This window comes from Hippoglossus hippoglossus, chromosome 5, assembly GCF_009819705.1.
Source record: "Hippoglossus hippoglossus isolate fHipHip1 chromosome 5, fHipHip1.pri, whole genome shotgun sequence".
Taxonomy (NCBI): Eukaryota; Metazoa; Chordata; class Actinopteri; order Pleuronectiformes; family Pleuronectidae; genus Hippoglossus; species Hippoglossus hippoglossus.
In genome coordinates, this window is record NC_047155.1 from 30,475,332 (window position 1) to 30,489,626 (window position 14,295).

The following is a 14,295-nucleotide window of genomic DNA, read 5'->3' on the forward strand; positions in this document are numbered from 1 at the left end:
TACTACAGGCCAATCAAAGTAACCCAGGAGGTAATTTATGAAGGATTGAAACAGCTACACTAAAACAATTATAAATAGGTAACTGAATAATATCTTTATAAATTAATTATTGCAGAAATCCATAAATACCTAAATAAATGTGGGAATAAAAGTTTGGTGTGGGAAAGGCTATTTATGTATTTCTACATTTATTCATTCAAATTTTTTGATATTTCTTCATTTCTTATATTTTTTAAAATCTTGATACTGAATAAGATCCTGCTAAAAATCATGGATTTTATCTGTAGTCACAAAGCCATGGTTAGCTGAAGCATCGGATCTGCAGGACACAGGATCTAAAGTCTGTTTGTAGATCGTTTATTGAACTCATCTTCAATGCAGGGAGCTGAAGGGCAAAGTGACATTTTACCCGGAACAGAGTGTTCCTAACTTGTGTAATCTTTTTAATTAAGTGACTGGCATTGCACTGCTGTGTTAAACGTGTAGATGCTCATTATATAGTAAAAATGGGGCTGAACGGAGTAAGATTGTGTTTTTTAATGCAAATTCCACTAAGTACAATTAAGTTGCCAATTACCAGAATAATCAAAACACATATTTATTATGGGTTATTTTTAATGCTACTGTATTTGCTTGGCGTATTGACTTGACAGTTACATTAATTGTATGTGATATTGCTTTGGAGTTGCCTGTGTGCCAAAAGACATCTGATTGCATCATACCAAAGGATTACAGGTTAGATTACACACAGAGGAGGAGCCAGGTTTCTATGTTCTTACTACAGCAAAGTGTCAGGTTTAAGAAGGTGAGGCACAATAAATGAATGAGAAAAATATAGACAGAGTGGATGATGATGTTTTTTTAAATCCAGATAATCATTTATTCTACTGAACACTGATTCTAACCAGTGTAAAGCACTTTTAACCCAATGTCCACTATCAAAATGTATTCCATAAAATAACATGCTATGCAGTGTCAAATCACAAACCTTGAGCCGGAAGTTTGTAAAAAACATGAATATAGTTTTTGTTGGTTATAATTAGACATGGTTCCTTTTTGTGACATTTGGAATGATGGTCCCATAATGAAATCATCAGGGAATATCATAAAATAGGACAATATCTTTAAGTTAATTTCTCAATAAAGCAAAAATAACAAGATATTATAGGATGAAAAACAGTAAGCGATTGCAAAATAATGTTGAAAATAGGTCCCATACAACTGGTAGGTACAATTTGATAGGGTTTTAAGTTACAGTAGCTTTCAGGCAGCTTATTAATTGCAACCCTAAAGGGTGCAAAATACAGTACATTGAAAAAATATATATTCTTACTGGTTATCAACAAAATAATTGTGACCCCACACACACTCCTTCATTGCTGTATCATGTTATTCTGCTCACACCATGGAGGAGCTGCTGGAAAAAAACTGCAAGAAAAAATACATTTAATTATTTGTCAAATTTCAGCAGTGACATCCATGAGGTATTTCAAAATGTTTAAGTGTTAATCTACTGAGGGAAGAACAAAACATACTGCACTGAGGTAAGGGATATTTACAGCTGACAACACAAATCCTAAGGCCATCGGGAAGAAGGACCTAAAGTGGGAAACAAAATAGTGGGGCATTGTTGATATCAAATACATCTGATATGATAAGTTACAGTTACAGTGGTTATTATGTAGATTTATTATCCAGATCATGATATTCCTAAATCAAACTGAAAATATTTGTTATCAGCATCATCACGATCATCATTATTAGAGACAAAGATCGATTTCCAGCCTCGTTTTGTATTTGACAAAATTCCTACTTGGACTCACCTGAATAATAGCACAAAGCCATAACTCTCCACCAGCATTCCAATGATTGGCCAACGGCACAGCACCAGAGACACACCTCCTAGGAAGAAAAAAGAACCTCGAAACTTGTGTCTTTGGCAGAAGAAGTGGGCCATCCTTCTAAAGCCAATGATGAATGTCAAGCCAGTCAGAAACAGGATCTAAAGGGAGTGCAATCACACAAAAAGGAGAGGAAACATAAAAGACAATTTCACAGAGGGAAATATACAGTGGGAGTATATGCAAATGCTCCTGTCTCCATATATCAGTCTACTGTACTGTACTGTACTGTACTCTGCACAAATAGTATGAGTACATTTAAAGAATTATTGGTCACATATTTGCCCATTTGTCCTGTGATGGAGTCAGTCAGGTAAGAGCTAATGCAATGTCTGATAAGATCGTCTCTTAGTAGAGTAAAATAAAAATCTTACCAGTATTGGATCTCAAAGATGAACAGATTAACAACAAAATGAAAACCCTGAGAATTGCAATGACTTGCATCAAATAAGCCATGTGTCCTCTCCTAGACTCAGAGACTGGTGGTGGCATGATAAGGGTTTATTTGGAGAAATTAGGATATATGACAATGAACAAAATGGATCAATTCAAAATAAACTTAAGTGATGGTCATGAGATATTGATGTATTTATGTTTGGTCACTATAGACCATGTTTAGTATGTGTGCTGGAGTAGAGCAAGGTCTCATGGGTAAGAGATCGGTGTGTCGTTTACTGGTAATAGCATGAGCCAGTAGGTAGCCTCTAGTGAGCCATACCTAATTAAAATAAATATACTTAGTCTGTGATTTGTTCGTTTTGCCCTCCCACAACACACCCCCACCAACCAACACAAGTAAAATGTACCTCTCCCAAAAGACACCTGCATAAGAGCTGTAAAGAGCTTTGAGTGGTCATCAAGACTAGAAAAGTGCTATATAAATACAAAACCATTTACCATTTACCATAAGGTGCAGGAAACCTTAATCATAACTGTGATATTCATAATTACATAACTCCATTTGATCCAATTATCTTTCATCTCTGTGTGAAATTTATAAAACGTCTTTGAAGATGCTGTTGCTAGCCTCAAAGACTCAATGCAGGTTCAACAAATAAAGCAGGATGATCGATTAATCCATGATCCGTGGCATAACTAAAGCTCTGGGGCGTCATTTATAACCGTTGCATACGCATCTTTTAGAGCCCATTTTGTGCATATGCCACTTCACATGCAAACGTTGGGATCTATAAAAACAAACTTGACAGGAGACACTTTTAAGCTAACTCTAACCCATGCGTATGGAAATTTTGGAGACGGGAAAGTGGCGATGCAGATGAATTGAAGCCAGATTATTGATCCACTTTATTATTAACATTAAAACCAACAGCGTTATTAGTGCTTGTGTGAAATATCAATAATCAATCAAATTCAATCAATCAAATTTTATTTGTATTGCCCATATTCACAAATCACAATTAGTCTCGTAGGGCTTTAACAAGGTTTGACATCCTCTGCCCTTAACCCTCAACAGTAAGGAAAAACTACTTTTAAAAAAAACCTTTTAACAGGGTAAAAAGAACATAGAAACCTCAGAGAGAGCCACATGTGAGGGATCCCTCACATGACGGACAGAATTGCAATAGATGCCACGTGTAATGAAGAACATCAGAAAGATAAGGGTATTTGCAGCATTGATTAGAATAAACAGTTTGTAGCATAATGGAAGGTAAATGAATTGATGGATTATTGTCAGTAATGGTCGAGTATCTGAGTAGTAATATTGTATATCAAGCATTCTTAGTCCATCATAGTCCACGGTCAGCAGCCACCATCACGATCGGATGCCACCATAGTCCACAATCATGATCCACTGCCGCCATCAGGATCCACCATCAGCTGCCACCTCGATCATGGTCCACCACCACTATCAGATGCCAACACGATACAGGATCCGCCATTATGATCACGATCAGCCAGCACAATATAGGATCCGCCATTATTATCATGATCTGCCAGTACGATACAGGATCCGCCATTACGATCACGATCTCTGATTCGCGATCCAACATCATAATCCACGATGTGGATGCAGCCGCAGCCCTGGATCAGTGGACGATAAGGCAAAGGGACTCTGGGGAAGAAGTCAAGTCACTAACGTGTATTGTTGAGATATTAATTTCTTTCATGTGATAAGGAGGGAGAAGAGGAAGGAGAAGCTGGGAAGAGAAGCTCCGTGTGTCATGTGTCCCCCGGCATTCTAGACCTATAGCAGCATAACTAAGAGCAGGTCCTAGACAAGCCTGGACCAGCTCTAACTATAAGCTTTATCGTAAAGGAAGGTTTTAAGCCTACTCTTAAACGTACAGATGGTGTCTGCCTCCCGAACTGAAAGTGGGAGATGATTCCACAGGAGAGGAGCTTGATAGCTGGCTCCTACTCTACTTTTAGAGACTTTAGGGATGACAAGTAAGCCTGAATTCTGAGAGCGCAGTGCTCTAGTGGGTTGATGAGGTACTATCAGCTCTTTAAGGTATAATGGTGCCGTATTATTAAGGGCCTTGAAGGTGAGGAGGAGAATTTTAAATTCTATTCTAGATTTAACCGGAAGCCAGTGTAGTGAAGCTAATAAAGGAGAAATGTGGTCTCTTTTCTTGGTTCTTGTCAGGACACGAGCTGCAGAGTCTTTAACGACTTACTGCTGGAGCCTGATAATAAGGAATTAAAATAATCAAGTCTGTGTCATGGTTATGACTCTGGACTAATTATTCTCGCCTCTTTTATGAAGAGTGTTTTCAGTTTTGATTATGAACTCCTTGTGTTTCGTGTCTATCCCTGTATTTCATGTTGTCCCACTCTGTTTCCCACTCTGTGTTTCATTCTGTGTTTAGATTTATGTTTTCTCCCTGTGTTCTGTTTCCTGTTATATTTTGTATTTTCTGCTCCTTGTGAGTTTTCCATCTTAACTTCCTGTCTTTGTCCTGTTTCCCGCCCTTGTGATTGTCTGCACCAGTTGTCATGTGTTCCACCTGTGTTCAATTATTCCTGCCTTCCCTGTGTATATAAGTCTCTGTGCTTCCCTTTGTCTTTCTTGGTTCGTCGTCTTTCATGCTCTTCATTCATGCTTGCCATTCCTCAGCATCATCTCCCACTCTCCTTCTCTCGTGAGTTCCTAGTGTTTCCCCAGTGCGATCTATGTTTTTCAGTTTTGGCTTTGGAGATCCTTTTCTAGTTGTTTTTTCTGTTTAAGTGATTTTTCCATTAAAGGACACCTTTTGTTAAAACATTTCTGTCTCTGCTACTTGGGACCACCTGCTCCTCACAAAACCTGACAGTCTTGATGTAACAAAGGCGTGGAATAATTTTTCTGCATCTTTTTGAGAAAGGACATCTGATTTTTGAGATGTTACGCAAGTGAAGGAAGGCAGTCCTAGAAATTTGTTTTAAGTGAGAATTAAAGGACAAATCGGGATCAAAGATCACTCCCAAGTTCCTGACTGTTTAATTGGAAGCAAAGGCAATGTTGTCTAGCGCAGCTATATCATTAGATAATGTATCTCTAAGGTGTTCAGGGACAAGTATTAGAACCTCTGTTTTATCTGAGTTTAAAAGGAGAAAATTGCAGGTCATCCAGGTTTTTATGTCCTTGAAACATGCTTGGAGTTTAGTTAATTGATTTCACTGTTATGGTTTTATTGACATTGATAACTTGGTGTCATCCGCATAGCAGTGGAGATTTACAGAGTGTGACCCGTACTATCAATTAGGGGCAGAATTTCTTCAAGTAATTTTGTGGGAATGGGATCTAAGATACAAGTTGTGGGTTTAGAACATGAGATTATTTTGGTCAGCTGATCAAGGTTGATCAGAGAGAAGCTGTCTAAATAATTGGTAAGATTCTCAGCTGTTCCTGAGATTTCTGTTCTTGATGGTGTATTAGTGCCAACTGAGGGCAGGAGATGGTTGATTTTATTTCTAATAGTTAGAATTTTATCATTAAAGAAGGTCATAAAGATATTGCTATTCAGGGATCGAGGAATACTGGGTTCAGTGGAGGTGTGACTCTCTGTCAGCCTAGCTACAGTGCTGAAGAGAAACCTGGGGTTGTTTTTATTTTCTTCTATTAATTTGGAGTAGTAGGCAGCTCTTGCTTTGTGGAGGGCCTTCTTATATGCTTTAACACTATTCTTCCAGTCTAGGAGATATTCAACACGGTTGTTGGAGCGCCACTTCCTTTCTAGTTTTCTTGAAGCTTGTTTTAATTTATGTGTGTTGGAATTATACCAGGGAGCTAATTTAGTATGTTTTACTCCGCGAGTTAAGCCCACTGAAGGATGGTCTGTGGTGGGCAGTGGTAAGCACAGCAGCAGGTGGGTTTGCAGCTTTAAACATTAGACCTCCTGGGTCTGCAGGAATTCCCCCCTCTGGCCTGTCAGTCCCCCTCAACCACGAAGAATAGTCGGCAGTACATCGGTGCTCGGTGGACGGCTTCTCTCCCTCACCTCCGCACCTGAGGCTGTATCCCTTCTTTACCATCCACCTGAGGAGGGTTGCTACTCTGCTATATATGAACAGAGCGGGAGCTCGGATGCTGTCCACTAATTTGACGTATGGACTGCCTGAACACACCACATGGAATTACAACCTCTGCAACAACTCAAGAAACAAAGACTTTTAAATGTGGACTTTTAAACATAAGATCATTATCATCAAAGGCTATTTTAGTTAATGAACTAGTCTCAGATCAAAAAATTGATTTATTGTCCCTCACTGAGACCTGGCTGCATCTCGATGAATATGTCAGCCTAAATGAATCTACTCCCCCCAGTCATAAAATTCACACGTTCCCTGAGAATTTGGCCGAGGAGGTGGAGTTGCTGCTATTTTAAACTCCAGTCTATCAATTAATCCTGAACCTAAACTAAGCTACAACTCATTTGAAAGTCTTGTTCTTAGTCTTCCACACCCATCCAAGAAGTACCAACAGCCAATTATATTTGCTGTAGTTTACCGTGCTCCTGGGGCTTATTCTGAATTTTTAACGGAATTCCCTGAGTTTTTATCGAACCTAGTCCTAAAGACCGATAAAATTATTATTGTTGTTGACTTTAATATTCATGTTGACAATAATAATGATAGCCTTAGCGTAGCATTCATTTCAGTACTAGACTCAATTGGTTTCAGTCAGTGTGTACACAACCTACTCATTGTTGTAACCACACACTTGACCTTGTATTATCATACGGTGTCAAAATTTAACATCTAAGAGTACTTCCGCTTAATCCAATTCTATCAGACCATAATTTAATAACCTTCGATTTTTCATTATCAGAATATATGCCACTAATAAAAAACTCCTTTTCTAGATGTCTACCTGATAGTGCTGTAGCTAAATTTAAGGAAATAATTCCAATTACGTTTAAACCCGTATTATCCGTCGATATAACCAACAAATTCTTTAAAAACCCTAGCTCCACTGAGATTGACCATCTTGTCGATAGTTCTGTAAAGTCATTACGATTAACATTAGACTCCATAGCACCTCTAAAAAAGAAATGTGTAAAACATACTAAATTAGCTCCGTGGTATAATTCCAAGACACATGAATTAAAACAAGTGTCAAGAAAACTAGAAAGGAAGTGGCGCTCCAGCAACCTTTTTGAATATCTCCTAGACTGGAAGAATAGTGTTAAAGCGTATAAGAAGGCCCTCCACAAAGCAAGAGCTGCCTACTACTCCAAATTAATAGAAGAAAATAAAAACAACCCCAGGTTTCTCTTCAGCTCTGTAGCCAGGCTGACAGAGAGTCACACCTCCACCGAACCCAGTATTCCTCGATGCCTGAATAGCAATATCTTTAATGATAAAATTCTAACTATTAGAAATAAAATCAACCATCTCCTGCCCTCAATTGGCACTAATAAACTGCTGAGAATCTTACCAATTATTTAGACAGCTTCTCTCTGATCCCCCTTGATCAGCTGACCAAAATAATCTCATGTCCTAAACCAACAACTTGTATCTTAGATCCCATTCCTACAAAATTACTTAAAGAAATTCTGCCTCTAATTGATAGTTCGTTACTGAACACAATCAATCTGTCATTATCATCAGGATATGTACCACAGTCCTTTAAAATAGCTATAATCAAAACCCTTCTCAAAAAACCCACCCTAGACCCGAAGGTTTTAGCCAACTACAGACCGATATCCAACCTCCCCTTCCTGTCTAAAATCCTTGAAAAGGTTGTAGCCAATCAGCTGTGCGAGTTTCTCCAGGAAAGTAATGTATATGAAGACTTTCAGTCGGAGTTTAGAGCTAATCACAGCACGGAGACAGCCTTGGCAAAAGTCACTAATGACCTTCTAATAGCTTCAGATCAGGGATTTGTGTCTGTCCTCGTTCTGTTAGATCTTAGTGCAGCATTCAACACAATTGACCATCAAATTTTATTACAGACACTAGAACAGTTAATTAGCATGGAAGTAGCAAGGAACCGCCCTAAACTGGTTTAAATCATATTTTTCAGATCGATTCCAATTCGTGCAAATTAATGATGAGTCATCTGTGCGCACCAAAGTTAACCACGGTGTTCCACAGGGCTCTGTGCTCGGCCCAAATTTATTCTCATTATATATGCTTCCACTACGAAACATTATCAGGACACACTCGGTTCCACTGCTATGCGGATGACACCCAGTTATACTTGTCAATAAAACCTGAACAATGTAATCAATTAACTAAACTCCAAGCATGTCTCAAGGACATAAAAACCTGGATGACCTGCAATTTTCTCTTATTAAACTCAGATAAAACAGAGGTTCTAATACTTGGCCCTAAACACCTTAGAGATACATTATCTAATGATATAGCTGCGCTAGACGACTTTGCCCTTGCTTCCAATGAAACAGTCGGGAACTTGGGAGAGATCTTCAATTCTGATTTGTCCTTTAATTCTCACTTAAAACAAATTTCTAGGACCGCCTACTTCCACTTGCGTAATATCTAAAAAATCGGACATGTCCTTTCTCAAAAAGATGCAGAAAAACAAGTCCACGCCTTTGTTACATCCAGACTTGATTATTGTAATTCCTTACTGGCTCCAGCAGTAAGTCGTTAAAGACAGCTCGTCCAAAATGCTGCAGCACGTGTCCTGACAAGAACCAAGAAAAGAGACCACATGTCTCCTGTATTAGCTTCGCTACACTGGCTTCCGGTTAAGTCTAGAATAGAATTTAAAATTATCCTCCTCACCTTCAAGGCCCTTAATAATACGGCACCATTATATCTTAAAGAGCTGTTAGTACCTTATCAACCCACTAGAGCACTGCGCTCCCAGAATTCAGGCTTACTTGTCGTCCCTAAAGTCTCTAAAAGTAGAGTAGGAGCCAGAGCTTTCAGCTATCAAGCTCCTCTCCTGTGGAATCATCTACCACTTTCAGTTCGGGAGGCAGACACCATCTGTACGTTTAAGAGTAGGCTTAAAACCTTCCTTTACGATAAAGCTTATAGTTAGAGCCGGTCCAGGCTTGTCTTAGACCTGCTCTTAGTTATGCTGCTATAGGTCTAGAATGTCGGGGGACACATGACACATGGAGCTTCTCTTCCCAGCTTCTCCTTCCTCTTCTCCCTCCTTATCACATCAAAGAAATTAATATCTCATCAATGCATGTTACTGACTTCACTTCTTCCCCGTCCCTTTGCCTTATTGTCCGCAGATCCAGGGCTGCGGCCACATCGTGGATTATGATGGTAGATCACGTATCAGAGATCGTGATCGTTATGGTGGATCCAGTATTGTGTTGGCAACTGAAAATGGTGGTGGACCACGATCGAGGTGGCAGTGGACAATGACTGTGGACTATAGTGGCATCCGATCTTGATGGTCAATCATGAACGTGGTGGCTGCTGACCATAGACTATGATTGCAGCAGGACTGCTCGACCATTACTGACAATAATCCATCAATTCATTGACCTTCCATTATGCTACAAAGTGTTTATTCTAATCAATGCTACAAATACCCTTATCTTGCTGATGTTCTCCTTTACACTTGACATCTATTGCACTTCTGTCCGTCCTGGGAGAGGGATCCCTCACATGTGGCTCTCTCTGAGGTTTCTACCTTCTTTTTACCCTGTTAAAATGTTTTTTTAGTAGTTTGTCCTTTCTATTGTTGAGGGTTAAGGGCAAGGTCAATGTCAATTTTATTTATATAGCACATTTAAAAACAACTTGGTTGACCAAAGTGCTTTACAGGAGTAATAGTACAACAAAAGGACAGTAAAAAGGTAATACATTATAGTGCAAGTAATACAAATAAAATACAATTATTAATGTAAAATAAAATAAATAAATAAAAGATATATGATAAGATAAATAAAATCAGCTGCGATGAAACGTACTCAACTCGAGCAGAAAGCCTGGGAGAACAGGTGTGTTTTTAGTAGCGATTTAAAGTTTGTTAAAGACGGGGCAGATCTGATGTGAAGTGTCTGAGGTTTGTCAAGGAGCAGTTGAGTGGCTGATCTCAGTTCCCTAACTGGAGTGTGCATAAAGAGAAGTTCGGATAAGTAAGACGGTGCCAGTCCGTTAAGAGATTTAAAAGTAAGATTTTAAAACGATCCTGTGACAAACAGGAAGCCAGTGTAGGAGGCGCAACATGGGTATGATATGTCTCTCTATTTTGTCCTAGTCAGCAGGCGAGCAGCAGCATTTTGGACTAGCTGCAGGCGTTTAATGGATGATTTGTCTAAGCCTACATACAGGGAATTACAATAATCCAGACAGGAGGTTATGAATGCACGGATAATTCTCTCTAGGTCTTTTTGTGGGAGGTAGGCCTTTACCTTGGCTATTTGTCGCAGTTGAAAAAAGCTACCTCTGACTACTGAGGAAATTTGCTTTTCAAAATTAAAAGCCCTGTCAAAAAGAACACCAAGACTCTTTACAGTGGAGTGAGTATAAGAAGCCAAAGGCCCAAGATTGTCCATATCTTGCAGTTCTGATTGTCCAAATATGATAACCTCAGTCTTATTGTTGTTTAATTTGAGGAAGTTTGAATCCATCCATGATTTTACATAATTTAAGCACTCAAAGAGGGGCTGCAGTGATGTCTTAGTTTTTTGGTTCAAGGGCAAGTATATTTGAATGTCGTCTGCAAAGCAGTGAAAGGAGACATTATATTTTTCAAAAATTGATGCTAGGGGCAGCATATATAGAGAGAAAAGGACAGGGCCTAGAACGGATCCTTGAGGTACCCCACATGTAAGTGGGGTCTTCCCAGAGGAGTATTCACCCAGGTGGACAGAGAAACTCCTATCTATTAAGTTAGACTCAAACCACCTGAGTGCTGTACGTTTAATCCCTACAAAGTTTTCCAGGCGTGACATTAGGATTGCGTGATCAACCGTGTCGAAATCGGCCATCAGGTCTAGGAGCACTAGGATAGCAGAATCTCCTGAATCAACAGTTAAAATCAAATCTGTAAAAACTCTTAAAAGAGCTGTTTCGGTACTGTGATGTGGTTTAAAACCTGACCTGAAGGGCAGAGGATGTCACACCTTGTTAAAGCCCTATGAGACAAATTGTGATTTGTGAACATGGGCTATACAAATAAAATGTCATTGATTGATTGATGACATGATCATGGCACCCCTGATGTCCTGATGTCCATCAGGTACCTGTCCCTATCTGATTGGATCCACATCGAATATAGGTAATTGTTCTTTTGGACTTGGATCAAACACAGATAACTCCAAAACAACTGTAATAATCACTGCTAGCTGCCAAAGGGACTTTGAAATAAAAATATCTGGTGCCTGTCACGGAAATCTGATCTCTATTAATACACTCCCATCCACTCTCCTGAACGGGTCTAGTCTCATAATCAATATCATTACCCCTCACAGACTGGTGCAATTCATAACCCTTTAAGTCCTCGACAACCTCTTTTAACCCCTCTTTTAGTTCCACTCAGTCAAATTTGGTCTATTAATTGGCGTAAGATGTCATTCTAAACTTAGAATAGGGTAACCCTGATGACCATCAGACGTGGTGGCTCACCCTCCTTCGGTTTAGCATGCAGTGTGGGCCCTATCCAACCCGGGTTTAGCATCGAGGCCCAATAAGTCCTGCAAAAGTTGGGCCATAAATTCCGTAGGTCGGGGACCCTCGGATCCCTTAGGCAGATCCACCAGTCGATAGTTATTCCATCTGGAGCGTGCTTCCAAATCTTCACATTTCTTGCTCAAAGACTCCGCCGTAGCAGAAAGCACAGTAACATTAGCTTGTAGGCTAGTTAGCTGGTCATCATGCTCGTTAGCCGAACGCTCCAGGTCCGAAATAGTCCCGCTTTCTGCGGCAACGTTTCTCAGGGTGGTTGTCACTTCTTTCTTAACCGTCTCAGATATTATGTTTTTGAATTTTGTGAAAATATCGGCCTGTAGATCGTTCATCAGGACCTTAATGCAGCGTAGCATATCTTCCTTAGCATCCGGCTTCGCCGGGGACTCAGGCTCTGGGGACTCCCGTGGCGGCCTACTGCGACCAGGCCTGGCAGACTCATTTTTCGCCCGAGAACTCAACATTTATTTTTACTTTGGCCCCAACAACATGTAATATAGTTAAAGCAGTCCAAGCTCGTAATAGAAATGAACAGTGGACAGACATAAGAAGTTAATAAAGTTATATATCAAAACATTCCCGCTGAGCTACCGTGAAACACGTCCTACATCGTCAGCGCTCCGGAAACGCCCCCAGAACGCACATATTTCATATTTTATTTTTTTAAATCTTTATATGCTTATATTTCTACTCTTTCTACCCTTCAACAAACACAATTTCCCCCTGGGATCATAAAGTATTTCTGATTGTTTGTAAACTTTGTCTTTGAATGTTGGTATGAATCAGTGATGATGTGATGACTCAAAGAAGATGTTTATTGCATGAAAGATTACTTACATTCCCAAATGCCAGCAAGACAGAGTCGAAGTACAGCAGCACACCAAAGAGCAGGAAAAATAAACCAAACCCGATCAGACCAATCCCAATTTCTGGAAGATACAGTAAAGATTTATTTAAGAGGTAAGAAAATACCAACAATAAAATGTAGTTATAAAACAGTTAACAATTCCAATTTAAACTTGGGGTAGATGTTTAAGAGTAATCAGTCCTCAGTGGAATTTTTTTTCTATTAGCTGCCCTCTCTAGCATTTCTCCAATATAACACATGGCATAAGTAAGTACAGTAAAATGTATGTCAAGGCAGAACTGTGACTTAATAAGGCTGACATTGTTCTATAAGTTTAATATTTTTTCTCATTTGTTTTTATGTAACAAAAATAACAATTTCAGTTGTATCTCTCCTAACCTTTCTACAAAGATGTTAATCTTCATTTCATGTGCCAGTTACACAGGCTCACCTAAGAAATGATGGGAGTAACTTATCAGCAGCTTCCTGGTGTTTGTCATTTTTATTGTTTCTTAGCAATCCAGAGTCTAGATGCTGAGAAAATTATGATCATTCATCATTCACTATACTCCGGAGTTGTGGTAAAAAAAAAAGTGTCATTCACAAAACCATAGCCAGGATTTTATTATTCTGATTATTATTGATTCTCTCTTTTTAACTGTAGAAAATCCTATGCGCCTACCCCCAGGAAAAAAAAAATACTATATATACTGTATATATATAATAAATTGAGGGTGTGAGGGGCGTGGCCTGTCAAAATGTGCATTTTTTAGGCCAAATTACAGCGCAACCATGTGGCCAATTGAGGTAATTTCAAGGAAAGATGATGCATATCAATTCCAGTTATTGTGCTAAGTCGTGTTTCTAGCTCATTCCAGCTCACAGGAATTTGAGCCAACAAACTGGAGCAAAAACAATAGGGTTCTTGACCTTTGGGCTCAAACCCTAACAAGAGAAACTGTAGGAACACTTACTTTGGAACTCTGAGATGACCACCATGGTAATTCCTTATGCTCCCTCTCCAGAATTTGTATCGGTGTGACTGTCTGAAAGAAGTGAATATTTCCTATTCACAACTGTGACCTTTGTACATTGATGTTGTTAATGTATGAGGTGAACATTAACCAGACCAAGCACACATTGAGCCCTTGTATTGAACACTGGATATTCTTATCTTATCTTTGAATGACATCACTCAGGTCATTGAACATTTACCTAAGTCTTTAAAAGTTTTCATTCTTTTCTCCACAATTCCTTCTTAAAGTGATCGTTCACCCAAACACATGAAAATTCACTTGTTATCTACTCACCACTATGCCAATGAAAGCCCCGACATTCAAATTCGACTAAAAAATGTAGTGTTTTTTTTACGTTATTTTTTTACGTTTGTAGAATTGGTCACCATTTACTTAAATTGTATTGGATTTGGCTGCAATGCTTATTAACCCTGAATTTCCAAAAGTGTGGACTCAAACACTTCAC

At 39.1% G+C, this 14,295-nt stretch overlaps 1 protein-coding gene across 1 annotated transcript; it reads right to left on the reverse strand.

The window, feature by feature from the left end:
- Positions 1-1,043: 1,043 nt before the first annotated feature.
- On the reverse strand, positions 1,044-14,027 carry golt1a (golgi transport 1A). Its single transcript, XM_034586865.1, has 5 exons — positions 13,788-14,027; positions 12,804-12,895; positions 1,824-2,002; positions 1,536-1,599; positions 1,044-1,428 (listed from the first exon to the last, which is right to left on the reverse strand). The coding sequence occupies exons 1-5, from the start codon at positions 13,810-13,812 to the stop codon at positions 1,399-1,401; spliced, it is 390 nt and encodes a 129-aa protein (XP_034442756.1). The 5' UTR covers positions 13,813-14,027; the 3' UTR covers positions 1,044-1,398.
- Between the last annotated feature and the right edge of the window lie 268 nt (positions 14,028-14,295).

Coding starts and splice junctions, on each gene's coding strand:
- golt1a (XM_034586865.1), bottom strand. CDS start 13,812: ATGGTGGTCATCTCAGAGTTCCAAA. Junction 1,600..1,823: donor GGCTTTGTGCTATTATTCAG/GTGAGTCCAAGT, acceptor TTCCCACTTTAG/GTCCTTCTTCCCGATGGCCT. Junction 1,429..1,535: donor ATATCCCTTACCTCAGTGCA/GTATGTTTTGTT, acceptor TTTTTCTTGCAG/TTTTTTTCCAGCAGCTCCTC.